The following is a 26,378-nucleotide window of genomic DNA, read 5'->3' as shown; positions in this document are numbered from 1 at the left end:
TACCATTTTGTCTGTAATTTGCTAAGTCCCCCCTATTATTATGTTATCCTTCTTTTATTCTTTAAAATAAAAAAAATAAAATAAAGTAACAGTAAGAATTATTCTTTTTCTAGAGAGTTACACTGTAATTAATTTTAAAGTATCAATTTACATGTTCTCCTCCTTTGATCTTCTTTAAAAATCATATTTAAAACGTGTTATTTCTTTAACTTGCTTCCTTGTTATTGCCAAAATTGATCTTATTAATTAAAAAATCCTAAGGATTACATTTTAACAAGTATGTCAATTCCAGTACCAAAAATGTCTTTTATGTCAGCTTTCTGTAAAATACAAGTTAGGATCCCAAATACTTTATAATTCTAGCACCATTCAACACAAAAATGCTCCTGTCAGTTTAATGGCTTTTCTCAATCAAAATTTTGTTTCAATACTAGGCAATGTATTCTGATATATCTCAAATCATCCTTATTTTAAAAGTTCATGTAAATTACTAAAATAATAAATTGTGTCCACTTAAAAAACACTGCAGCTATAAGACCTGCAGACCTGCTTATAAAAAGCTAAATGTTATTAAAACTACACAGCAACATTTTAAAGGACAGGAAATTCAGCTTTGCGTGTACAGAGGGCTTTAAGTTTATAACCGAACATTTGTACCCTGGAAATTTTTGGGGAGAAGACTATCAAGTACAGCAGTGCCTTCTACCTTACATCTGACCAAATTACATAGACCAAATTTATATGGGGATCCAAAGAAAAACACAGAAAAAAATGTAGATGCACTTGCAATATATACTTATAACACAAGAATAAACATTCTAAGCTTCATTTTAAAAATTGTCCAACCGTCCAAAACAAATATGAACGTGCTATTTTCTTTCTTAATTCCCATCTCTAATCTCTGAGTAGCTAAAAGATGAGTATACTAAAACAAACCAAGATTAAAAAATGTTTTTAAAATTTTAATCCACATATAAACATTTCTGAACACCCCAAAGAAATGAAAAATAAACTGGACAGGTTAGCTTTAGTCTCCTCCTACACCACAAAGATCTAAATACAAAAAGCGTGCATACATGACCAAATATTTAGTTGGAAATAGGAAAGAATAAAATTGATATTCGACGTGGACTAACTAAGGGATCTATTTTGTTCCCATGCCCAGCACTGTTTGTGAAGAGGCTATCTTTCCTCCAGCATGTTTTTGGTCTCTTTGTAGTGAGATCAGATAGCTGAAAGTATTGGTGTATTTCACTGATCTACATATTTGTTTTTGTGCCAGTACTATGCTGTTTTTATCACTGTAGATTTGTAATATAACTTTAAATCTGGGATTGTGGTACCACCCGCTTTGCTCTTGTTGCCCTCCTCTGGTTCCATATGATTTTTAGGATTATTTTCTCTAGTGAGGAATGCTGTTGGTATTTTGATTGAGAATGCATTAAATCTATATATTAGTTTTGGTAATGTAGCCATTTTGACAATATTGGTTCTACCTCTTCGGGAACAGGAGGTATTTTTCCATTTTCTGATGTCGTTTTCAATCTCTTTTTTTCAGGATACTATAGCTTTCATTGTAGAGGTCTTTCGCTTCCTTGGTTAGGTTAATTCCTAAGTATTTAATTTCTTTTGAAGTTATTGTGAATGGGATTGTTTTCCTAATTTGCTTCTTGGTGGGTTCATTGTTGGCATACTGGAGTGCTATTTATTTTTGTGTATTTTTTTGTGTGTGTTCTGCTTCCGCTGCAGTCCTGAACCCAACCCATGGCCTTAAAAATTTCCAGGCACTGATAAAGGTGTTTAGATTGTTTCCCAAAACACTGAAAGAAACTAGCTGTGGCCCTATGCCAAATTCCTTAACCTCATATAAACTCTGTATGACTTCCTCTTATGACATACCTAAGTAGACCATCATTTTTTTCCTGTGCCTTGTGAGGACACTGCACCTACTCTATAGGTGATAAATGCTTTGGACTCAGCACCCTGCATTCCTTATTTATTTATTTATTTGTTTGTTTGTCTTTTTTTGAGACAGGGTCTCGCTATGCAGTTCAGGCTGGCCTTGAGCTCACTTTGTAGCCCAGGCTGGTCTTGAACTTGTGACGATCCGCCTGTCTTACTGACCAGCAGAATTTTTTCTTTTGAGAATTCCAACTGGCCTTATCTCCAGGCAGATTGGGATACTCCCTTATCGGAATCCCCTTGCTGTTACTTTTGGGACAACTCCAGCCTTCAGTTTGGCCAGGAAGAACTGTTTCCCACTTGCCTTCTCCTGTTCTCTCCCAAGTATGACCCCTGTGGCCTAGGAAGGAAGAGCTGTACCTATGTTGAATAAAAATTAATTAGTAAATCACCTGTTTTGCCAAGAAAAAGAAGCAAGTGTCCCACAAGATGAGAATAGGGTTATGCGTTTATAATAGCTCTCACAGATTCATACCCTTGGACTTCTGAGGAAAAAAGCTACTCGAAAATCTTTTTCTTTCCTTTTCTTCCCCCATTTTTTTTTCGGTGGGGGGGTACCAGGAATCAGACGCAGGACCTTGTGCTTACCAGGCAGGCGCTGTGCCACTGAGGTATCTCCCCAGCCCTGCTCTCTTTTTTCGGAGACAGAATGTCACTACATACTCTAGGCTGGCCTTGAACTCAGTATGTAGCCCAGGATGGCCTCAAACTTGCCGTGATCCTCCTGCCTCAGCCTTCCTAATGCTGGAATTACCGGCATGAGCTACCACTCCTGGACATTTTTTTTGTCTTTATTTTATTTTGTCTTTTTGAGACAGGGTCTTGCTATGCAGTTCAGGCTGGCCTTGAGCTTACCTTGTAGTCCAGGCTGGTCTCGAACTTGCAACGATCCTCCTGCCTCAGTCTCCCGAGTGCTGGGGTTACAGGCGTGTGCCACCGTGCCCAGCTTTTTTGTCTTATTTTTGAGACAGGGTCTTGCTATATATTTTAGGTTGGTCTTGAACTCAGTAGGTAGCCCAGGCTAAACTTGAATTTGCAGCAATCCTCCTGTCTCAGCCTCCTGAGTGCTGGGATTAATTACAGATGTGTACCACCATGTATGGCTTAAAAATCTTTTAAACTCACACTCTTTAACTGAGGAATAGCTGCATCTCTGCCTCCAACCCAAAGAAGGAAAAGTGTCCTGGTGGGCATACCCTAATAACCTGATCTGTGCCTCATGCCAGGCCACTGTGACATCCCTGAGGATCAAGATGTGAGTGTAGCCCAGTGTTGACACACTACCCTGAAGTTAACAGCCAGGCTTGGAATCTCAGCTCTACCACTAAGGTTCTGAGACTTGGGCAAGTTTCTGGGCCTCACATTTCTAGGCTCCTGCTTTGTAAAATAGAGATAATAATAGTGCCTGTCTTAGTCACTTTTCTCATTGCTGAGACAAAGTATCTGACACCCAAAGTTAAAGGAAAAAAGGTTTTAGTTAGCTCACAGCTTGTAGAGGTTTCACTCATCACTGACTGGCTCCAAGATAGGGCGGTATGGCAGACAGGCATTGAAGAGGTGAAACAGTTTCTGGAGGTCAGAAGGAAGCCAAACAAGCAAGGGACCTTAGCAACTTTTTTTGCCCCTTTTAATCTCTGTCTGGGCTACTGAGACTAGAGGGGTGCCAAACTGGTCAGTGGACTGACTTAGTAATCACCTGCCTTAACCCCAGCATTGCACCATGAATCAGTCACACTCTAGATCCAGCCACCTCTGAAAAAGCTAAACACAAACCATAACATACTCTTTTTTTTTTTTTGTCTTTTTGAGACAGGGTTTCACTATGCAGTTCAGGCTGGCCTTGAGCTCACTTTGTAGCCCAGGCTGGTCTTGAACTCACTTTGTAGCCCAGGCTGGTCTTGAACTTGCAATAATCCTCCTGCCTCAGGCTCCCGAGTGCTGGGATTATAGACGTGTGCCACCAAGCCTGGCTGAAGTTAGTCTCTTCTTCCTTAAAGCCTCTACATTTAGAGCACTTGAGCCAAGGAAGTCTGGCTCCTCAGCAAAACCCATTACCTTCAGGGAAGCACTCTGGGTGGGGAGGTCCAAGCTGAGAGCAGTGATAGTTCCGCAAAGATCCCCAAGTTATGGGCTGGGGATATAGCTCAGTGGCACAGCACCTGCCTGACGAATATGAAGTCGAGTTCGAGTCTTGGTACAAAAAAAAGAAAAAGAAGAGAAGATCCCCAAGTTACACAGTGATTTGACAAACAGCTATCATTTGTCTACAGAGTGCACAGTTGGAGAGAAGCCTTGGGATGCAGTCCTGACCAAGACATAGGCTGTCAAGTGTTCTAGTAGATGGGGGAAGCAAACATGAACCCAGAAATACAGTTCATAGTAAAGAGGACTCTTACAGAGGTGGCTCTGTAGGAGTTCTGAACAGCCAGCCCTGTAGAAGACAAAACATGGGGTAAGTTCTTTCAGGGTTAACAGTGTTGCCAGAGAAGAGGTGAAGATAGGTATTTTGGGCAGCTGTGACTGTCTGAGGGGACATAGGCACAACATAGCTTTTGCCTGAGAATTTGCCTCATCTTCCTCACCAAGAGTAAGATGTGAGTTTAAGAAGCCAGCCTGTTGCATGAGGAATCATGAATAGCCCTATCCCCATTCATCACATGGTGTATAACAGGTGCTCACTTAACAGCTGTCCAGTGGTTGACTGGATTTTGGGCCTCGAGAAAAGGTGTGGAGGACAGGATAATGGTTTGTGGATATTTAATGGGCTATTTTGAGGAAGAGATTACAAACTGTATTGGTAAGTGTCTTGCTTACCTTTCTCTTGTCGCTGAAACAAAATACCTGACACCCAGAATTAAGGAAGCAAAGGTTTATTTAGCTCACTGCTTGTGGAGGTTTCAGTTCATGCCCTGCTCGCTCCAAGGCGTGGCACATGGCAGAGGGCAACAGTTCATGGTGGCAGAAAACAGCAAAAAAGCAACAAGAGCAAAAGGGGCAGCAGTGGCAAGCAGCCTCTTTCTCTCCCTTACATATGCAAACTGTCCTCCTGAGAGCGGGTGCAGCACTCACACCCAAGAATCAATCATAAACTTTGAAAGCCTGCCCTATGACTGCATGAGGATGGGGAGAACATGCAGATACAAACCATAACATTCCACCCCTGGCCCCCCAAAGACTCATGCATATCCATTTATACAAAGGGCATTTAGTCCATCTGCAAGAGTTACCGAGTCCTAACAGTTTCAGTTGGCTTCAAGGGGTACAATTAAATTGAAGGGAAGGAAAACAGTTTGAGGAACAATCCTTTTCCTTACTTGTAACTTTGCCTAAATAATAGTTTTGTAAAATCCAAAGGCCTCCAATAAAAATTCTTAAGTGCCTCCAGGAGCTGTGAAGGGGTGTGGGAAGAGACAACATCAAGCAATTACAGTGTAGTTGAGTGACAGCTGTGAAAAGGGTTATGCGGAAGTACATAGCAGGGGCATTGGTCAGGTGGTGCATCGGTGCATCGGTCAGGTGGCATCGGTGTAGGTGACAGTGGAGTTGAAATCTCCAGGATGTTAAGGGAAGGGTGTGGGTAGAAGGCAGTGATAAGGTTCTAGGCAGTGTACAACCTGTGAAAAAGGGGGATCAAGTGAATAGAAAACTAGTTTAAAGAACGTGGAGATTGCCTGGCCTAGTGGGGCACACCTGTAATCCCAGGATTTAGGAGGCTGAGGCAGGAAGACTGCTGCAAGTTCAAGGCCAGCCTGGGCTACATAGTAAGCTTAAGGACAGTTTGAACTATACAGCAAGACCTTGTCTCCAAACAAACAAACAAACCTAGAGATCTCAAAAAATATGAATGAGATGAGGCTTCCTTCCAGTCTAGAGAGGAAATCAAGGATTAGATCATGTAGTTTAGTTTGCAGCAATTTGGGTTTTGTGGGCGAAGGACACTTTTTTTTCATCCTCTCCATTAGTGCCCGATAAAGCAGTGGTGTGCTCAACATTTGGTGAAAGACTTATTTTATCCTAAAAATAACAGGAACTCCCTTTTGTGCATAGCAATGGAATAGTTTTCTCACCAGTAAAATGGGGACCACGTAGTCGTCATGGCGAGCGTCCAATGGGGCAATGCCCTTCAAGCATTTAGGCAGCACACTTCAGTGGGAGCCGAGTTATTGGTGAAACGGAATCGCAGCTCTTCCTAGACTTCGGTGTTGTTTTGAATGTGTTGGGCGTGGGGAGATTGTGTAAGGTGAGTGTATGACACTGCTGGCCTGGGGAGTGGAGATCAGTAACTTTGTTTTCTAGAATTGGTAAGGAAAGAAACCTATCTTTAGTCTAGTCTGTCCGGTCAGGCCTAGAGTACAATTTCGCCCCGCCCCGCCCCCTGCCCCCGCCCTGTCCCCAGCTCCGCCCCCGCCCTGCTGCACTGCTGCTGTACCGCGCGCCGCGCCGCGCACCGCCCCTCGGGCTGCGACTGCGCAGTTCCTGCCATTTTCTAGGCTGGCGGACGACTTTGCGGCCCTAGATTTGCATGCCAATTTTTTCCAGCTTCTGCATGTGGAGCCAACGGCAAAGCCTCCTCAGGCGGGTGGCCTGCGGGGTGGAGGAGCTGCGGTGCCGCCGGCGGGAGCGGGAGGCAGGTGCGGGAACGCGAGGGAGCGCCGGGAAATCGGGCTGTAGCGGTCGGAGGTGGGGAGAGGAGACGCCGAGCTCGAAGCCGTGGGTTCTGGGTGCTGGGCGTCCGCTGACCCCGAGCCGGGTGCGCTGTCCTCAGCACTGCGGAAGGCGCGGCGGGAGCGGCAGCTGGTCAGTAAGAGGCTGCTGAGAGAAGCCCCGGAGGAAGCCGCTGAGGAAGGTGCAGCCGCCGTTCTCGGGGAAGCCGAGGTGAGCGGACCGGGAGAGGTGCGTGCTGCAGTCCCGGCTCCCTGGCTCCAGACCTCCGCGAGTACTCGGGGTCAGCCCCAAACCTGAGCGCGAGGCGCTCTACACATCCGTAGTCCATTCTCTACAGCTCGATGCCCCTCCTCCCACATGAGTCCATCAAGTCCTATCTATTTTACCTCTTAACGAGCTCATGAATTCTTTACGTGCCTCGCTATCGCGCTATCGCTATCGCAGCTGCAGCCTTTATCTTTGGACACTGCAGCAATCTCCTACAAGGTTCTACACCTGTCACCTTCAGTGAGTATTTTGAAAACAGACCAAAATCCTTCCTGTGACCTGCAAAGCTCTGGTTAACGTCTACCTAATTGTAACCCTATCAACTTACTCATGCCTACCACTGTGTCCTGTTCAGGTCCTAGAGTGACATTCCGACTTCCTGCGCTTTCTCAAGGTCTTTGCATTTGCTACATCCAAAGTGGATCCCTTCTGGTATTCTGTTTGGCAGTCTATTTATTTCTTGCAGAATGTTAATCATATTACCAAATTGTTTTTTTTTTTTTTTTTTTTAATTACCGTCTCTGCAGCTAGATTTTTAATTCCACGAACGTATGAACCTTTGTATTGCCTGTGCTTACATACTCAGTTCACACAGCACTTTTGCCTAGGCTATGTTACTTATTCGTTGTGAGCTTACATTATGCTGGGGCATTATGCAGGGCATTAAGGTATATAAGATGAGGGGCTGGGGATTTAGCTCAGTGGCAAAAAGCGCCTGCCTGGCAAGCGCAAGGTCGTGAGTTCGGTTCCCGGTACCGGAGAAAAACCAAAAAAAAAAAAAAAAAAAAAAAAAGGTATATAAGATGAAAAGATTACAGTATTTTGCTTTGAAGTGCTCACAGACTAGTGAAGGAGACAGGTGTGCTACCACCTATCATAATGGAAGGAACCATGAGGCTCAAGAGAAACTCCTCTGAGCCTACCAAAGGAAGGCTGAAAGAGCTAACTCTTCTGAGGCAACACTGAGCAAAAGTCTGGAGGAAGTGGAAAGGGCAACCCAGGCAGGGGAAACAGATGTGCAAAAGCTTGGAAGCGTTAAAATACAAGTCATGTTATGCTGAGTGTTGCTGGGCTGTAGCTTGTATGGGGGGAAATGTCTAGAGCAGTGGTGGTAAACCTATGGGATGCATGTTAATTGTGTTTTTCTTTTAAAACAAAAGATGTAGAGTTGTTTTTTTTCTAAACTAAAACCGTAGTATTCAGGTTTAATTGCAGTGTTGCCACTTTGCAATAAGTAAGTGGATTTTGAGTTGCAGTTTGGCACTCTAATCTCTAAAAGGTTCACCATCACTGTTCTAGAAAACAGTTTGCCAGGCTGAGAAGTTTAAATGTTATCCTTGAAATATAAGAAAGTAGACACGTCATTCTCTTTTTTCAGGTGAGGAAACAAGTTCAGGTTCTTTGCAGAGTAAGGGGCAGGACTGATTCCCTCCCTGTGCTCCCCAGCAGCACCGGTGCTTGTTAGCCATATTAGGATTAACAACAAGTTTTAGAGATGGTGTGATATTGGAGGTCCCAGAAGTGAAGTGGGCAGAGGGACACAGGACTTGCTTCCTGGCAATTGAGTCTTCTCTCGTCTGTCCTGTGCTTTAGATCCAGCACTTCCTCCGACTAGCTCAGCGGGGGACAGAAGAAAAGAAGAGAGAGGAAGCTCTGGTCACCCTACGTCAAGGCTTGCAGCACCTTGAGACACAGCAAACCTTCATCCGGTCAGTGTGGGTGGTGTGAGTGGTTGGCCAGGGCTCTGAGGGAATAGGTAAAGGGACTGTATCACAGGCTTATCAGGACTCTGGTGTTCACTCATGTAGGCTGGAGGGCAGCATGCAGACCCTGGTTGGGCTTCTGACCTGCAACCGGGCCCTGTTGCAGCTTGAAGCGGCTCGGTGCCTTCATGAACTCTCTCATTCGGAGCAATCTATGGTGGCTGAAGCCTGTCTGCCAGCTACTTCCTACCTCCTCACCTACCTCTCCGGTCACAGTTCAAACTTCATTGTAAGCCCTGTCCCTACCACCTTGTTCTGGGCTTAGAGTTTAAAATAGTGTTTGGTCTAGTTTGAGCTGGCAGATAGGCAGAAGAAAAAAAGAGAAAAGCATTTCCGATGCCCACAGCAGTGGATACACCCTTCATCACCTTCTTGTGAGCTTTAGGTCTGTCATGAGGTGAACCCAGCCCAGTGCTATTGTTGCCTGCTCTCAGGAGCTGTGTCTGTATACGCTGGGGAACCTGATTGTGGAGAGTGAGGCTGTGAGGAAGCAGCTCCTGCCACAGGGCATTGTTCCAGCCTTGGCCTCCTGCATCCAGGTGGGTGCCTCCATTCCCTCTCCCTGGGCAAACTTCCTTTGCTCCTTCCTGCATGCCCCACTGGCTTTGAGTAGGTAGCTCCCACCTCTGGGCCAACAGGCTAAAAGTCTCAAGGGAACTTACGACCTGGCTTCCAAAGTCAGATCACTATCTTGTCTACTTTTAGTCCCCGCACATGGCTGTGTTGGAAGCTGTTGGATATGCCTTGTCCCAGCTTCTTCAGGCTAAGGAAGCTCCAGAAGAGATCATTCCGTAAGTAAAATTATGTCTCTAGATATTCAGCCAGCGTTGACCCTCTTGGTGGTACAGTGTGATCAGATCTGATTTCCAAAGCTATTGCACATTTTAACTCCATTTGTATCTGGTTAGGGGGAGCTTTGGATTTAGACATTTTCTCCCAGTATCTTTGTGGTTCCTACTCACAGCCCTGTTTCTGTTGACAGCTGTATCCTGAATTCCACTCTGCCACAGCACATGCTGCAGCTGATGCAACCGGGCCCAAAGCTGAACCCTGGGATCGCTGTGGAGTTTGCATGGTGCCTTCACTACATCATCTGCAGGTAACACAGGCCACTTGAGAAAATGCTGGCGATCTTTGATTGCATGTCACCTTAGGTCTTTGAATGCCAGTTTCTGGAATTGCTATAGTGTTTTTATTCCTCTATGGTCCTCTTTTTTTTGCACAGAGAATGCCCAGACAGGCTGTTTCCCAGCCTAAAGGTAGGATTGACTGGCATTGACTGCTCGCTCTCTGTTGCTCAGCCAGGTCAACAATGCCCTGCTTATCACCCATGGAGCTCTATCTACTCTGGCGCTGCTGCTGTTGGACTTGGCTGAGGTTGTCCAGAGAACAGAGGATGCAGGACTGGAGCTGGTAGGTGCAAAGGACAGGTCAGGGTCTGGGAGATGTTTCTTCAGACTCTGCCCTTCTTCTGGTGTTGAGTAACCCTTTCTTCTTCACATCTGACCCTCAGCTTGTCTTTGCAGCTTGCATGCCCTGTGATTCGGTGTCTAAGCAACCTGCTAACAGAGGTGGCAGTAGAGGATGTAGAAGGGCAAATGCAGCTCGGAGATGAACGTGTTGTGGCAGCCTTATTTATCCTACTTGAGTTCTTCCTTCAGAAACAGCCTAGCCTGCTTCCTGAGGGCCTCTGGCTCCTCAACAATCTCACTGGTATGTACCACAGTCTGTTCAGACCTGGACCTTTTATTTTAACATCATCAGAATATTAAAACCAAAGCAGGAGGGAATGAAGCTATTAAAAAACTAAAATGCAGAACGAAAGATGGGTGGGAAGGACTTTTCAGTATCTCAGGAGAGGCCCATGCAGTCTGAATTCGGGTAAGTGCTTCACCCAACTCTCCTGAACCCTCTCAGTGAAGGCCTTCCTACTCACGTCTTCTACCTCACGTCCTTCTAGTGGGGAAACCTGAAGTGACTCCCTGGAGAGGCAGTCTCTCCAAATAAGTAAATTGCTCAGGCCTGAGTTCCTTTAGTGTGAGGCAAAAGAACAGCTCAGGGTGTAAGAAGAGACAGTATCAGCCCCCACCACCTTACCCTTTGCTTGTTTCCCAGGCATGCCAAAGAAGCCTTGTTAAATAACACTCCATTAAAATGAAATAGTTTAATAAACATTTTGATCAGAAAATCCTTTAAGGATAAAAATGCTCTTAGTATTCTATAAACCTAGTCTCCTTGCCTGACCTAGTCAGTGTGCAGGATTTGGGGGTAAGATGGCCACCCTGAACTTCATGGGGTTCCTGGAGGAAGGGGAACGAAAGTGTAGTTAGCGACGCCCCCTTGTGCCCATGGATTCATGCACATGTGATGCACCAAGGCATGTTGGTAGAACACATTGTTCAGCTGAATTTCCCTGTATGTGCACATGCATGCTCACACAGCAGTCACTCCAGGTACATGTGTGATATATTGGGTCAATGTACATACCTGCCACAAACACAGAATCCTTCCCTTCCTGGCTTGTTCAGCCTCCTGGTGGTAGCTGGACAACCCCCTCCCCCCCCTCCCCGCCCTGCCCCCAGGCTAGAAGCTCTTGGAGACTGGAGTGTAAATGAAACTTTTTCAGTGGGGCTGGAGAATGTCCAGGGACTTGCTGGACAGGGTGGGTATCTCAGGAGACTCTGGCCCCCTTTAAGCCTTGTCAGAAATCCAGGGAGGTCCAGTCCCCAGCCACAGTGAAAGAGGTCTCTGACACCCTTTCTTCCTGGAGACAAGTGGTAGTAAAAGGCTTCATGATGGGGGTGTAGGGAAGTGGGGGTGTGTGTGAGGAGTATGTGCTTTAGGAGTTAGCCATCAGCAGAGACAGGCATTCTTTGTCCACAGAGCCCTGCAGACCAAGCATCTGGACAACAGTGGTGGTTTCTCCAGACTGAGCAGGGCTTAGACCTTTAGATATAAGGAATCAGCCTAGGCTGAGTTGGGTGGCATTGAGGGGAACAGTCAGGCCCTAGTACAAAGTACTCCATATTGACATTTTCCCTTCCAGCAAACAGTCCTACTTTGTGTACTTCTTTGCTCTCTCTGGACCTGATTGAACCCCTCTTGCAGCTGTCGTCACTGTCGAACATGGTGAGCGTACTGGTATGTATTGGTGTCACGAGTCCAAGACCTGCTTGTTAGAGTAAACAAGAAGTCCTCAGTTCTCAAAAGTACCCTTTGTTGAAGGCCGACACATGGTATGTTACAGCTTGAGAGCCATACCAGTCTAGGTGTCATTTCCTAAACTGGATTACTACTTTTCTCATGCAAATCAACCAGCCAGCCTCTCCACATGTAACTGGGGTAAGTACCTGAGTGAGTTGCAGGGATTAAAGAATGTGCTTACCAGAGCTTGGCATAGTGTGGGCGTGTGCACAGTACTGTGTATCATCTTCGGTTTTCCTCTTTTGAGGGATTGTATATCTGTCTCTGCAGGTACTCACAGTTCTGTGCAATGTTGCAGAGAAGGGTCCAGCTTACTGCCGGCGACTGTGGCCAGGGCCCTTGCTCCCCTGCTTGCTAAACACAGTGACCCTCTCAGACACTGAGGTAGTAGGCCAGAGTTTGGAGCTGCTGCAGCTGCTATTCCTCTATCAGCCAGAGGTGGGTTTCTGACCCTGGTCTCTCATCTCCTCTGCTCAGAAGTCTCTACTGTCACTGTAGTCTCCTTCTGTTCCAGTTCCATCTATGGATGTTTTTCCAGGGTGGGCTAGCAGAGTGGGCTGTAAGTTGGAACCTTTATCATCTTGTTGGGAATGAACCCTCTTCCAAGAGCTCACCAAGAAGTAGGCTAAACCATGAGGCTAGGAGAATTGAGTCTTAGAGCACAGGGACCCAGCTGTTGGTTAAATCCTTTTCTTCCCTGTCCCCAGGCTGCCCAGGACTTCCTGCAGCAATCTGGGCTGCAGGCCTTGGAAAGGCATCGGGAAGAAGTCCAGCTTCAGGATCGAGTGCGTGCTCTCCAGCAGACAGCTCTTCATGGCTGACCTGACTTCTCAATGTCATGTACTCCACCCTCTCACCAGTCACATTTTTGCTCATTGTCTTTCAGGAGGATTAGGACCACTATGAACTCTTTCTCCTCCCCTACCTTACTCTAGCTCCTCCTCTCTTCCCCCCACATTGTTCAAACTAGAGGACCTGGGGGGACCTGATACAGCCTGTTCATTCTGGGGCCTTGGATTCTCTCACCACACTCCGGACCCCTGCTCAACTTTTGATGAGAGTGGCTTTTGATGAGAAAGAATAAAGTTTTTATTTTTATATTAAACTGCTTTGCTTCTGGATGCACAATAAAGAATAGAGGTAAAACAAAAGAACACTGTGAAGTGGCATTTTATAGCACAAGCTTTATAAGGAAGAGAACACATTTTCTCATTGTACTGTCCAGCAGAGCCCACATTCTGGGGTTCTTGGTCATAATCCTCAGTGAAGGCTTCAACCTTTGCCACTTAGCACATTTTCCAGGGCTCTGGTTACCTGATCAGCACTGAAGTTGTTCAAAGAGACATTCTTTTCTTGACCAAATGCTGAGGAGAAAGAAAGATTACTAATTAAGTACTCTGCATCATGGGACTACCAGATTTTTTTGAGACAGGCTCTCACTCTAGTTGTGGTCTTTAATTCACTGTGTAGCCCAGGATGGCCTCCTGAATTCTGGGATTACCGGTGGGTTATCATTACACCTCATTTGGGGCTACCAAATTACAACAAAAAGTCTTACTAGAACGTGAAAGACAGTAAGGAGATTATGATCAAGGTGAATTTAGTATGCCTGGAATTAATCCAGTGCATTTCAAAATACACCAAGGAAGCCTAGGTCCAACAAGAATTTTGAGAAGAAAGGTATTTCAGGGAGGCTTTAAGGGTCACTAGGCATTTATTTATTAATCATGGCAGGCAGTGTATTATATTTATGGGCCTAGGCTGGGTTCCCATTCTTTGGGCTCCCACAGTCCATCTAACATAATACATGGCACAATAGACAAGTTGTCTCTTTTAGTCAACTGGCTTGAAAGGACAGAACCTTTTCTCAATTATGAGTGTATTACATAGTATGGATGTCCAGTTATACCCAACCTGCCTAAGATGTAACTCTCGTGCCCACACATTCTGAGGGCAGGGTGTAATAAAAAACAAAATTCTACTATAACTACATTTACCACACACCTACTATGTGTTAGGAAGTATAAGAAATGTTCATATTGGGATATATCAGAATGTGATAAAGGGTAGTATAAAAGGACTGAGACAATATTACATTACTGGTCAAGGAATGCCTTTTTTTTTTTTTTTGTGGTGGTGGTACTGAGGATTCAACTCAGGGTCTTGTGCATGCTAGGCAAGCATTCTACCACTGAGCTACATCCCCAGCGCAAGGAATGCGTTTTTGAAGCGACATACTCAGACACAAATGACAACAAACTGAGTAATGCTTCAGCCATGGAAGTCTGGAAGTGCGTTCCAAGAAAGGGGGACAAATGTAAAGGCTCAATCCTGTTATACACTAGCTGCATAGGTAGGTTTCATAAGGTTTTGCTTTTTCTAATCTCTACAAGAAAAAATCCACCGCTCATGATTAATCAGGATTAAATGAGAGTTAAGCAACAAATTACTTTGCACAGGGCCTACCACTAAGTGCTCAACACTGAGATTCTCAGTACTTACATGTGCACTCGCTACAGGTAATTTGAAAGGACCTACACTGTCTGAAATTGCATAGCATTTTTTTTTTTTTTTCTTACCTGAAGCCCTTTTTTTTGGTTGTTTTTTTGAGACCGGGTCTCGTTACGTAGCTCAGGCTGGCCTTGAACGTATGGCAATCCACCTGCCTCAGCCACCACACACGGCTCCTGAAGCCAATTCTGACCTGAAAATTTCCTGGTCCCTACGCAGGTCCTAGCCAAAGCCTACACATGTTATCCAACAGACAAAGCATCACGCCCGCGAATGTGAATTTTTCAGCGAAAACAGTATGGCTTAAGTTCGAACTTAGTCTCTCCATATTTTTGTGTGACCTTGGACCACTCTTTCTCCCAGTCCCCGACTGCCCCGCGCTCACCGTAGCGGGCCCACAGTTTGGGCTGAACATCGGAACATTCGCGGATTAGAATGGGAAGGTCAGGGTTCGCCTTCTTCAGCTCCACATAGCGTTTCTCGATGAAGTCCCTGCGGGGCCGGAGAGAGCACCGCACATACAGTGGACTCGGGCTTCGCGAAACATCGGAAGGTCGAGGTCTTGACCTCGGCGTCCCAAGCCCCCCGCCTTACCACGCCGCGCCTCACCTGACGCCCTGGCTGCCGGGCGAGCGCTGGCATAAGTGGATGCGAATCTCACGCAGAGTCGCTCTACTGCCCGCCGACGCCGCCATCTCCACTTATCACTCACATTCGGGTCCCAGACTTTCTGCCCAGGTTCTTCAGCCGGACCAATAGCGGACGGGGTGACGCAAGGGGCGGGACAAAGCGTAGCCAATGACACGAAAGCATTTTAGGGCCGCAGTCAGGTCGTATTTCTCGGTGCGCAGGCTGGGACCAGTGCGAGAGGGAGGCAGCGGAGGCTCGGAACGCAAAGCACTGTGGTTGGTTTTCCAGGTGCACTGTGGGAAAGAGCGCCGCCGTTTTCTTGTCAGAGACTGGATACTTGCGGGCGTCGAGAGGCTGAGACAAAATGCCGGAGCGAGATAGTAAGACTCGGTTGATTTGTTCTTTTTTCTCTGCGGGTCTAGGGACATTTAGCCCGTTATTTTGACAACTAACCTTAACCAGTGTTGCGTAACGGTCGCACCCCGGAGAGAGGCCAGACTGCTGTGGACGCTCCCCAAGTCTCTTCCCGGGTCCATAGGGCTGCGCCGCCTTTATCACCAGCCCAGCCGCTTCCTCTTAACTAGCGCGGCGCTCCTGTTCATTTACTATCTTTGATTGTTGTTTTTGAGACGGGGGTCTTCCTGTGTTGCCCAGGCTGGCCTTGAACTCGCCCTTCTCCGGTCCACTCTCCAGTAGCTGAGATTACAGGCGTGCGCCACTGCGCCAGGTCTTTCCTACAGCATTTTTAGATGTGGTCATCCTTAGTCTGCTGACCCTCCGGCTCAGTTTCAGGAAGCCCTTCTGTGCTGTCGTAGCTCCTTGGTTTTTCCCATTTCAGCACTTACTGCGTTGTGTTTTTTGTTTCGTTTTGTTTTTGTTTTTTGAGACGGGGTTTTGCTATGCAGTTCAGGCTGGCCTCGAACTCACAGCTATCCTCCTGCCTCAGCCTCCCGAATGCTGGATTTATAGGGTACCAGATGCAGTAGTATAACCTTGTATTGTCACAATGGCTCTTTTTGGCTTTCTTTTATACTGTTCACTGCTGTAATCCTCAGTTTTTCCAAAGGACCAGACACAAAGATTAATAACATGAACGGTGATTTTGTTTTCTTAGGCGAGCCGTTCTCCAATCCTTTGGCCCCAGATGGCCACGATGTGGATGATCCTCACTCCTTCCATCAGTGAGTATTTGTTTTAGGATTATGGAATTGAGATGAGCAATGAATAGGAGTGGTGGTGGTGAAAGAATTCTGTGGTGAAAGAATTGTGAATATCTTGTTAACAAGTATGGTCAAGAGATTGTACTACTTGATCTATTATTTCTGTGAACCTTAAGTGGTTTAGGCCCCCTACATACAAGTATTAGAGGAGAAATTTTGACAAGGAAAGTGCTTGTTCTTTTAATCTGTTAACAGCATATTATATGGGAGTTATTTCTTCTGAGGTAGCTCACTGGTACAGCGCCTGCCTAGCAAGCGCAAGGCCCTGAGTTGGATTCCTGGTACAAAAAAAACAAAAACAAAAACAAAAATTAAAACACGGGAAGAAAGGGTAAAATCTTTTATAACCTCCCAATTCTAGTTCTTTTCTTACAGGTAAACAGAGTTCATTTTTATTTTTTATTTATTTGTTTTTTTTTTGGTCTTTTTGAGACAGGGACTCGCTATGCAGTTCAGGCTGGCCTTGAACTCACTATGTAGCCCAGGCTGATGAACTTGCAACGATCCTCCTGCCTCAGCCTCCAGGGTGCTGGCATTATAGGCATGTGCCACCATGCCCGGCTTTAGGGTCTTACTATTTTTTTATTATTTTCAGGGCTACAATTGAATTTTTTGCAGGTTTTATATACATGCCAGTAATTGGCTGAACTAAATATAGATTAAAGGAATTACTGATTCATATAGTATATACACTTAAATTTTGATAAATACTGCCAGATTGCCTTCCAAATTTGTTATACTGATTTACTTTGTATTTCTCTGGTTTCTAATTAACCATGCTTTATACATGTTCCTGTTTCATCTCCTGTGGGGTACTAATTTTTAAAATGTTTGCTTTTTCTTATAGATCCAAACTTACCAATGAAGATTTCAGGAAACTTCTCATGACCCCAAGGGCTGCACCTACTTCTGCACCACCTTCTAAGTCACGTCATCATGAGTAAGTCTTCAGGTGACCCAGTCTCTCTTCTACGTCCTTTGCTTCTGTATATCTCTTTGTACTGAACCAGGATGTCATAGGTGTTGAAAGTTTAGTACTTTTTTCAATCCTGTGTTTTTTTATTTTCTCCGTAAAGATTGACGCTCCAGTGAGATAATCCAGGTTCTCATTGTTTCCTAGGGTGTGTTCCACTTGTATTAGAATTGCTGCTGGTGCTAATGAACAGAGTTCTGGGCCTGTTACATGCCCACAGACTCAGACTATCTGGGATGGATACTTGAGGCTATTTAATTTTAATAGTCCCTTTGATGTATATTAATGCTTTTTAAAGTTTGAGAACTAATCACTGACAAATGTTGATGTTTCTCCCTGCCTGATTGAAACTGTTGATTTGGTCAGTGTTCTAGGCCTTTATTTTTTTTAATCCTTATGGCCACTTCTGGGGGTTTTCCAGGTTGTGGTAATGTTTTAATGTCAGTGATTTTCTTGTCCCTTGTAGGATGCCGAGAGAGTACAATGAGGATGAAGACCCAGCTGCACGAAGGAGGAAGAAGAAAAGGTGGAGAAAGAGTGAAGGGGTGTTGGGTTTTAAGACAGATAGTATTATGGGGAGGAAGTAGAGGCTGATATTTTCATTGTTATGTTGAGGTCCTCTGCTTCCTTCATGAAGAAGATGATACTTAAGTGTGGCAGTGTGTAGCTTTTGAGTCAGACAATGCATTTTACTATCATCTTCACGAGTTTTTAGCTGGATAACCTTGAGTATTTTGTTTAACTTCTAACCCATGGATAAAATATAGATAACAGACTGGGCATGGTGGTACACACGTGTAATCCCAGCACTCTGGGAAGCAAAAAGACTGGGAATATAGCTCAGTGTGAAGGCTTAGGATTCAATCTCCAGTACCACCAAAAAAAAAAAAAAAAAAGAAAAAGAAAAGAAAAGGATATAGGTAACAACAGTAACTTAACAGGCTCTTACCAGTATGTGTACATGCTTACAACCAGTGCCTGGCATATTGTACCACCTATTGAACCCTGGGTGACATCATCATTATTACCATTTTTATGTAATATTGAACTTTCTGGAGAAAAAGATTTTCTGAAACTTCTGCTTTGATTTTCTTGTTTTCTGAGGTTAGAATAGCAAGGAATGAGTCTTTTTTAGTTGAAATTTCAAAAGTAATAAAAGTTCAGAGATGCCTTGGTGTGGTGATGTGTGGCAGTAATTCCAGCACTTAGGAAACTGAAGCAAGATGAACATGCGTTCAAGGCTGGCATGGATAACAGTGAGACCCTGTATCTAAAAATATAGAGAAAGAATTTTTTTGATTGTATATGGAAAAGTCCCTCAAAGCTATAGAGAATCAGTAGAGTTAGGTGGCATTAAAGAGTTCTCTAGTGACAGAGTGTGTCCCAAGGTGCCACTGGAACAGTCTCTGTGAGTTGGAAGAAATTAGTTTTGATATGAGGACTGCTAAGAAGTAGCCAGCAGTTCTATTAGGACATACATAGTTTTCACTGTAGAGAAATGGATGAAGATACAGAGAAATAGGCAGAAATAATTCTTTTGACCATTAGATAGCAGCTGATGGGTCTTACATATTTGCTTTGTCTGGTGACAGTTATTATGCCAAACTACGCCAACAAGAAATGGAGAGAGAGAGAAAACTAGCAGAGAAATACCGGGACCGTGCCAAGGAACGCAGAGATGGTGTGAACAAAGATTATGAGGAAACTGAGCTTATTAGCACCACGGCTAACTACAGGGCTGTGGGCCCCACTGCTGAAGCGTGAGTACTGAGGAAGTCGGGGCATGGTTCCCTCAGCATGTTGGAATCATGCATTCACAGTACTAGGTCTTCCTCCTACATGTTCTGCTTTGGAATTCACATGTGCTATTTCAAGAGGTACTTGCTACTTATAAAGAACTCTTATGAGGCTGGGGATTTAGCTCAGCGGCACAGCCCCTGCCTGGCAAACACAAGGTCATGAATTCAATTCCTGGTACTGGAAAAAAACCCAAAAAATAAATAAAGAACTTGTATGACTTTTATCATTATACAGGGACAAATCAGCTGCAGAGAAGAGAAGACAGTTGATCCAAGAGTCCAAGTTCTTGGGTGGTGACATGAAACACACCCATCTGGTGAAAGGCTTGGATTTTGCTCTGCTTCAGAAGGTGAGACCTGGTGAACTGTTATTTCTGGTGGGAGTAATTAAATAGAGTGCTGAATGCTTTTGTCTGGACCTTGGTGAGGTGAGGAAGGAGATCCTCCTAATACTGACCATCTATCTGGAAGAAGAGCTAAGTGGTCCTTCTGCAAGACTTACTATTGTTCCTCCTTCAATATCAACCTAGTTATATCTACTTGGGAAAGCCTTCTGGGGTCATCCAGGGTTAAGTCCTTTACTCCTTGCCTCTTTTCTGTACCTTTGCATAGCCTTTATATTTCACTTACAACAATTATTACACTTCGTTGAAATTGTTTGTCTGTCTCTCCTGCTACAAAGTTTGTTATAGTAAGAACAGTATGTCATACTGTGTGTTTTTCCTGGCATGATAGGGTATAGGGGATGGTCAGTAAATGCACATAAAGTGTGAATGTCTAAGCCCTACTTTCTTTCCTGTTAGGTACGAGCTGAGATTGCTAGCAAAGAGAAGGAGGAAGAGGAACTGATGGAGAAGCCCCAGAAGGAAACCAAGTCAGTAAAAACAGTAATACCTTCATTTGTAAATGCATTTGTTTGCAAACAGCTTGGTTTTGCTTTGCAAACGGTTTGGCAGGCCGGGCATGGTAGCGCACGCCTGTAATCCCAGCACTCAGGAGGCTGAGGCAGGAAGATTGTTGCGAGTTGAGACCAGCCTGGGCTACAAAGTGAGCTCAAGGCCAGCCTGAACTGCATAGCGAGACCCTGTCTCAAAAAAAAAAAAAAAAAAAAAAAAAAAAAGCATCTGGCAAAATTTTGTTTGTTTTCAAACTCTGCATCACGTGGCAGATGCTGTGGCCTTCTTTCCCACACAAACAAATTTGGTCATCTTTTCTAAAATTGTACAACAAATTAAGTTCATTAACTGAGGTACCACTGTATCAGGGGATGCTTGAAAGTTTAGAAAGCTGGGGCCTAAAATAGGAACAAAATTACTAAAAAATATAATGATAATGTTTGTGTTTTCAGGAAAGATGAGGATCCTGAAAACAAAATTGAATTTAAAACACGTCTGGGTGAGTACCTTCTGCACTAGTAACTGCATTCTAGGTGAATAGTAGGGAATTTAATGCTGTCATCAGAATGTTTTTTTCTTTCTCCTAGCCTCTTTTCTTCTTTTTGGCCCCTAAACAAGTTCCCATAAAACATAATAGAACCCAGACGTAGGGGGTATGGATGTAACTCAGTAGTAGAGCACTTGCTTAGCATGTGAGAAGCCCTGGATTTGATCCTCAGTACTGGGGGGAGAAAACACCCAACATGAATTTAATTATTTCACAGTCTCTTGAGTTAGATTGGAAGTTCTTTTAGTTTGAAGCATATGTATTAAAGAAGGTACCATTTTTAATGATTAAAAGCTCAGCCAGGTGTGGTGGTACATGCCTGTAATCCCAGCACTCGGGAGGCTGAGACAGGAGGATCGTTGGAAGTTTGAGACCAGCCTGGGCTACAAAGTGAGCTCAAGGCCAGTCTGAACTGCATAGTGAGAGCCTGTCTCAAAAAGACAAAAAAAAAATAAAAAAAATCTCAGAGTAAGCTGGGTGTGGTGGCTCACACCTGTAATCCCAGCACTTGGGAGGCTGAGGCAGGAGGATTGCTATGAGTTTGTGGCCAACCTAGGCTACATAGTTCAAGGGCAGCCTCCACTACATAGTGAGACCCTGTCTCAAAAAAAAAAAAAAGAAGCCACCAGTATAAGCCTACTTAGAATACAATAAACTTTTTCCCTCTCTTTTCCCTATTGTTTGTCTTTCATTTCATACTTGATTTACATATGAAGCTTTTCATATAAGGGAGACCATGTGATATTCAAGCTTGTGTTTTTTACTTTAGCAGCCCAGGCCTTGGAATTGGACTGTTGTGGTTCCCATTTTTTGCTGTTAAGTTGGTAGCTGTGTAACTTTAGATAAATCATTTAATTTTCAGCTTTCGTATTCTTAGTAGCAAAAAGGGGATAGTAATGCCCTCTCATGGGGTTATTGTGAAGATAGAAACAAATTATGCATAGCATAATTTTTTAGCCTTATGCATAGCATAATTTTGGCATGGTGCCTAGTGTAGCATGAGTACCTAATAAATGGCCCCTGAGTTTTTTATTTGTTTTTTTTTTTTTTTTGTTTTTTTGAGACAGGATCTCGCTGTGCAGTTCAGGCTGGCTGTGAGCTCACTTTGTAGCCCAGGCTGGTCTCAAAGTCGCCACAATCCTCCTGCCTCAGCCTCCCAAGTGCTGGGATTACAGGGGTGTGCCACTGTGCCTGGCTGTTAGTCTTGTTTTTGTTGTTGTTTTGGGTTGTTCTTTTTTTTTGAGACAGGGTCTCACTGTGTAGGTTAGGCTGGCCTTGAAGTGACTATGTAGCCCAGGTGGCCTCAAAACTCATGGCAGTCTGCCTCAGACTCCCAAGTGGTGGGATCACAGGCGTGCACCACCATGCCTGGCCTTGGGCACTGTTATTATAAAAGGTTCTCATTCACTAATAACTACTCTTCCTCTTTGTGTAGGCCGCAATGTTTACCGTATGCTTTTTAAGAGCAAAGCATATGAGCGGAATGAGCTGTTCCTGCCAGGTCGAATGGCCTATGTGGTAGACCTGGATGATGAGTATGCGGACACAGACATTCCCACTACTCTTATCCGAAGCAAGGCTGATTGTCCTACCATGGAGGTGCGTAACAGAGTTCTGAGAGCCTGTCACATAATGCTAAATCTGAGAATCAGTGTTGTCTCTAGCATATCACCAAGTCATGTTCGTTTTTTTACTACCTAAGTCTCAACTGAATCCATTCACTGTTCTTCATCTCTACCAATAACATTGCAGTCTAAGTCATAGTCTCTTGGTGGACGTATTCCGAGACCCCTAGTTTTCTTTACCACTCCTGCATCCTTTCTGGTTTCTGTTCAGTGAATCATTTCTTTTTATTGAAATATAATTCACATGCCATGTAGTTCATTTTTGAAAAGTATATAATTTGACAATTTTTAGAATATTCATCAAGTTTTGCAGTCACTGTCAATCAGTTTTAGAATTTTTCTTTATCCTCAGAAGAAACCCTGCACTAAGCCAGGCATAGTGGTCTGCATCTTAGTTCCAGCCCTCTGGGAGGCTTAGGAAGGAAGATTGTAAATTGAAGCCCAGCCTGGCAACTTAGTGACCTGTCTCAAAATAAATTAAAAAGAGGCTGTTCAGTGCAAAGGTTCTGGGTTCAGTTCTCATTCGTGCAAGAAATTGTCTACTCTCTAGCCATCCACTGCCCCCAATTTCTCTCTCTCACCTTCATATGGTTTTTACATTTACACATGGTCAGGATGATCTGTTTTTGGTGTGGGGCAGTGTTGCGATGGGGACTTTCTATGTAGTCCAGGCTGGGCTTGAACTTGTGATCTTCCTGCCTCAGCCTCCTGAGTGCCAGGATTACAGGTGTGCATCACAATGTCCAGCTCCTTTTTTTTTTTTTTTTTGTGGTACCTGGGATAGAACTCACAACCTTGCGCTTGCCTGGCAGGCGCTTATGCCACTGAGCTATATCCCCAGCTCCTCAGCTACTTTTTATAATGCAAAATTTTTGTGTTATCACAGCTTAGAAGCTTTGGGTGGTTTCTTATTCCAAGGAGAAACAGCAAAATCATCATGGGCCTCTGAGCCTGTGCAGCAGCTGTCCTTTCTAACCCCATTTCATCATGCCTCCCTGTTGTTTGTTCTCCAGTCATCCTGACTTTCTTGAATGTTCTGGATTCACTTTTTGACCCAGGGCCTTGGTGCATGCTGGTTTTTTTTTTTTTTTTTTGGTACTGGGAATTGAACTCAGGACCTTGCGCTTGCCAGGCATGCGCTTGTGCCTCTGAGCTATGTCCCCGGCCCCTGTATGCTGTTTTCTTTGTCTAGAATGTCCTTCCACAGAACCTGCATTCCCTGTCTTCACCTGGTTAAATGTCACATCCTTCAATTTGTTAAGTGAGTAAGTGAATAAATGAAGACATTCCTGTTCAGTGTGATAACATCCTTGGTTTTTGGGATTTTTCAGGCCCAGACTACACTGACCACAAATGACATTGTCATTAGCAAGCTCACTCAGATCCTTTCATACCTGAGGCAGGGTACCCGCAACAAGAAGCTCAAAAAGAAGGATAAAGGTACCTGTAGTGTTAGGGAGACAGACCTTACCTCCTGGGGGATGGCATTTGAAGTCTGGAGCTTTCTGTCTCTGGTTCATTGAGAGGCTTGCAGGGAACAGAGAAAAGTGGGAGTAATGGAGCATTGGCAAGATGGGTATATCTAGGGTCTTTCAGTCTGCCCCACACAGAAAGCAATGGTCGGAGGGAGGAAGGGAGGGAGAGTATTGGTCTACGTTCCTATGTTTTAAACAACAGAAGTTAAAAAGGGCATGGGGAGCTGGAGTGGATGGTGCGGCGGAGTGGGAACTTCAAAGTGTGTTCTTGACTCTTTCTTTATTTCACAGGGAAGCTGGAAGAGAAGAAACCTCCTGAGGCCGACATGAAGTATGTGTCCTAGCTTTAGGCACCTGGTCTAAGGGAAGGGTTCTGTTTCTTGGCTTGTTAGAGAGATGTTGGTATGAGAATCTGTAGAAATGGCCAGGGTGAGTAGAAGTGTATATGACTTTGGCACCTAGTGATCTCTATTTTTCCTAGCATTTTTGAAGACATTGGGGATTATGTTCCCTCCACCACCAAGACAGCTCGGGACAAGGAACGGGAGAGATACCGGGAACGGGAGCGTGATCGGGAGAGAGACAGAGACAGAGACCGGGACCGAGAACGGGAACGAGAACGAGAGCGGGAGCGGGAGCAGGACCGAGAGAGAGAGGAGGAAAAGAAGAGGCACAGCTACTTTGAGAAGCCAAAAGTGGATGATGAGGTGAGATGTGGGCCCTTGGCACCAGGTAGTGGAGCTGCCTCTCTTTGCCAGGCTGGGCCTGGGTCCTTCCTAATATATAGATGTCTCATAGCTTTATACAAGCAACTGGCCAACTAACTGTGGGCTGGAATCACCCTGGTCGTGGGGAAGGTGGGGTGAGGAATTGATTCAGGCTTGGGAGAGGGATGAGTGGGAATCTCTCATGGTGACTCTTATCTCAGTTTTTCTTTTCTTTCCAGCCCATGGATGTTGACAAAGGTGGGTTCTATCTAGAGCATCTTGCATTGGCTCTGACAGTCCTGCTTTTCGCTGGGCTGAGAGTCTGAACTGTATATAAAGCTGGCAAAGGTGGGATTGGGGATCCCCTGGGCTGAGCTCTATAGTAACCATGTTTTATTTTATGGAACAGGCAGGGTGAATTTGGAGTTCCTCCACCTTGCTGGGCAATGGTGGGGTACATGTGCTCTTTGATAAATAATTCCTCAAGCACTGAGGTTTTGAGGAGGTGGGGCAGGGATTGAGTGTCAGTGTTCTGGTTACCCTACTGCCCTCTCAGCATAGCTCATTATTATCTGGAATTTGGTTAAAATTTTGTTAGATAAAAGGGGTCTTTTGCCTTAAAAAAAAGGTTGGTTTTTTTTTTATCTTTTTGAGACAGGGCCTCACTATGTAGTTCAGGCTGGTTTTGAACTCACTTTGTAGCCCAGGCTGGCCTTGAACTTGCAACAGTCCTTCTGCCTCAGCCTCCTGAGGCATGTGCCACCACACCTGGCCTTAAAAAAGTTTTAATGAACCCACAGATTGGAAATGTGTTATGGTAAGAAGGTTTAAAATACTAGTTCAAAAAAAGAAAATATTAATTCAAACCTAACCAGACTTTCCTGTCCACTCAGGACCTGGATCTGCCAAGGAATTGATCAAGTCCATCAATGAAAAGTTTTCTGGGTCTGCTGGCTGGGAAGGCACTGAATCATATCCTTTATTTAAATATGTTCCTGTTTTATACAGAGCTTTTCTCTTCTCATTCCAGCTCTAACTTTTCTACACCCTCCTACCCCTACCTGCACTTTCCCTTTGGTACTGGATTTGAAACGGATGAAACCATACCTTGCCTCTTGCTCAGAGGATTCATTCACGCTCACAGTTTGCTCTTAGAGCTCTTCATGCTCAGGCCTCTACCGCATGGACTCCCTGCCTGAAGCTCTCCTGTAAGAGATGAAATTCAACCTAACATTTTCTTTAACATAGCATATGCTGAAGAAGCCAGAAGACAAAAAGCAGCTGGGTGATTTCTTTGGCATGTCCAATAGTTATGCAGAGTGCTATCCAGCCACGTACGTAAGATCCTGTTAGCGAGGTTGGGATGACTGGGGAACATGTTGGGGAGAGAGGTGAAAACCTGACTTGTAGGGACCCAAGGGTACTTCTTCATTGGATGGACTCTTCTATTAAGTTCTGAATGGAAAGTCTAGCGAGTGATCATTCCTAATGTTTGGATTTGTGTGTGAAGCATAGTGGTCTGGGTCTATAGCATCTTTTCAACTGTTTTTTTTTTTTAAAGGATGGATGACATGGCTGTGGATAGTGATGAGGAGGTGGATTATAGCAAAATGGACCAGGTATGGCTTTAGGAGGATGCTTTGAGTCTTTGGACAGTTACTTTTAGCATATCTCTTGCTCTACTTGCTCCAAATCTGTCTCACTTCCTGGGTCCTACTCCTGCTGCAACAATAAAGCTAGTAGCACTATAGGCCATATTTTAGAGTCTCTGCACAAGATCAAATAAGGTAGGGCCAAATAAGGTGGGGTTCATTTCCTACAATAAAAAGTGGGTATCAGGGTTTGATTCCCATTCTCAGCAGTAAGTAAGCATTAATACATAGGTACAAAGGTTAGAAAGAATTGCAGTCTTTAGAAAATGTCTGTTTGATGTTTTCCCTTCTTAAATACAATTTTCAAATGTTATTTTTTAAAATTCTGCTACAAGCTGGGTGTGGTGGCGCATGCCTTTAATCCCAGCACTTGGGAGGCTGAGGCAGGAGGATCGTTGTGAGTTTGAGGCCAGCCTGGGCTACAAAGTGAACTGAAGGCCAGCCTGAACTGCATATGGAGACACTGGCTCTAAATTAAAAAA

At 44.6% G+C, this 26,378-nt stretch overlaps 3 protein-coding genes across 5 annotated transcripts in view; 2 read left to right on the top strand and 1 right to left on the bottom strand.

Moving 5' to 3' along the window:
• The first annotated feature begins 6,405 nt into the window (after nucleotides 1-6,405).
• Nucleotides 6,406-12,966, top strand: Tmco6 (transmembrane and coiled-coil domains 6). Of its 3 annotated transcripts, none has more exons than XM_013512999.1 (12): nucleotides 6,406-6,593; nucleotides 6,728-6,837; nucleotides 8,488-8,603; nucleotides 8,703-8,886; nucleotides 9,092-9,196; nucleotides 9,363-9,448; nucleotides 9,640-9,756; nucleotides 9,963-10,070; nucleotides 10,171-10,370; nucleotides 11,704-11,786; nucleotides 12,132-12,299; nucleotides 12,569-12,966. In XM_013512999.1, the coding sequence occupies exons 1-12, from the start codon at nucleotides 6,485-6,487 to the stop codon at nucleotides 12,680-12,682; spliced, it is 1,500 nt and encodes a 499-aa protein (XP_013368453.1). In that variant the 5' UTR covers nucleotides 6,406-6,484; the 3' UTR covers nucleotides 12,683-12,966. The 3 variants fall into 3 exon arrangements, with proteins under 3 accessions (XP_013368453.1, XP_013368452.1, XP_005382074.1); XM_013512998.1 differs by having other exon boundaries at nucleotides 11,704-11,798; XM_005382017.2 differs by having other exon boundaries at nucleotides 6,407-6,593; nucleotides 9,959-10,070; nucleotides 10,184-10,370; nucleotides 11,704-11,798.
• Nucleotides 12,967-13,015: 49 nt separating this feature from the next.
• Nucleotides 13,016-15,124, bottom strand: Ndufa2 (NADH dehydrogenase (ubiquinone) 1 alpha subcomplex, 2, 8kDa). Its single transcript, XM_005382014.2, has 3 exons — nucleotides 14,982-15,124; nucleotides 14,758-14,864; nucleotides 13,016-13,225 (listed from the first exon to the last, which is right to left on the bottom strand). The coding sequence occupies exons 1-3, from the start codon at nucleotides 15,065-15,067 to the stop codon at nucleotides 13,134-13,136; spliced, it is 285 nt and encodes a 94-aa protein (XP_005382071.1). The 5' UTR covers nucleotides 15,068-15,124; the 3' UTR covers nucleotides 13,016-13,133.
• Nucleotides 15,125-15,213: 89 nt separating this feature from the next.
• The window catches only part of Ik (IK cytokine, down-regulator of HLA II), a 13,168-nt gene continuing 2,003 nt past the window's right edge, over nucleotides 15,214-26,378 (top strand). The window contains exons 1-16 of the mRNA XM_005382016.2: nucleotides 15,214-15,382; nucleotides 16,117-16,183; nucleotides 17,070-17,162; nucleotides 17,662-17,721; nucleotides 18,788-18,955; nucleotides 19,230-19,344; nucleotides 19,798-19,868; nucleotides 20,343-20,389; nucleotides 21,873-22,036; nucleotides 23,394-23,502; nucleotides 23,829-23,868; nucleotides 24,019-24,244; nucleotides 24,484-24,502; nucleotides 25,138-25,216; nucleotides 25,498-25,578; nucleotides 25,806-25,863. Coding sequence (XP_005382073.2) covers nucleotides 15,367-15,382; nucleotides 16,117-16,183; nucleotides 17,070-17,162; nucleotides 17,662-17,721; nucleotides 18,788-18,955; nucleotides 19,230-19,344; nucleotides 19,798-19,868; nucleotides 20,343-20,389; nucleotides 21,873-22,036; nucleotides 23,394-23,502; nucleotides 23,829-23,868; nucleotides 24,019-24,244; nucleotides 24,484-24,502; nucleotides 25,138-25,216; nucleotides 25,498-25,578; nucleotides 25,806-25,863 — 1,413 coding nt within the window. The 5' untranslated portion in view covers nucleotides 15,214-15,366. The remainder of the gene's footprint in view (nucleotides 15,383-16,116; nucleotides 16,184-17,069; nucleotides 17,163-17,661; nucleotides 17,722-18,787; nucleotides 18,956-19,229; nucleotides 19,345-19,797; nucleotides 19,869-20,342; nucleotides 20,390-21,872; nucleotides 22,037-23,393; nucleotides 23,503-23,828; nucleotides 23,869-24,018; nucleotides 24,245-24,483; nucleotides 24,503-25,137; nucleotides 25,217-25,497; nucleotides 25,579-25,805; nucleotides 25,864-26,378) is intronic.

This window comes from Chinchilla lanigera, unplaced genomic scaffold (genome assembly GCF_000276665.1).
Source record: "Chinchilla lanigera isolate Chin_1 unplaced genomic scaffold, ChiLan1.0 scaffold00017, whole genome shotgun sequence".
Classification (NCBI taxonomy): domain Eukaryota; kingdom Metazoa; phylum Chordata; class Mammalia; order Rodentia; family Chinchillidae; genus Chinchilla; species Chinchilla lanigera.
The sequence above is the reverse complement of the archived record's forward strand: the minus strand, read 5'-3'. Positions and strand labels throughout refer to the sequence as shown.

Bases quoted from the DNA above. Each gene is read 5' to 3' on its own strand.
- Ndufa2 (XM_005382014.2), bottom strand. From the start codon at position 15,067: ATGGCGGCGTCGGCGGGCAGTAGAGCGACTCTGCGTGAGATTCGCATC. The intron at 14,865-14,981 runs GTGAGGCGCGGC...CCGGCCCCGCAG, and splicing joins CCCGGCAGCCAGGGCGTCAG to GGACTTCATCGAGAAACGCT. The intron at 13,226-14,757 runs GTGAGCGCGGGG...CTTTCTCCTCAG, and splicing joins CAAACTGTGGGCCCGCTACG to CATTTGGTCAAGAAAAGAAT.
- Tmco6 (XM_013512998.1), top strand. From the start codon at position 6,485: ATGCCAATTTTTTCCAGCTTCTGCATGTGGAGCCAACGGCAAAGCCTC. The intron at 9,197-9,362 runs GTGGGTGCCTCC...GTCTACTTTTAG, and splicing joins CCTTGGCCTCCTGCATCCAG to TCCCCGCACATGGCTGTGTT. The intron at 9,757-9,962 runs GTAACACAGGCC...TTGCTCAGCCAG, and splicing joins CTTCACTACATCATCTGCAG to GTCAACAATGCCCTGCTTAT.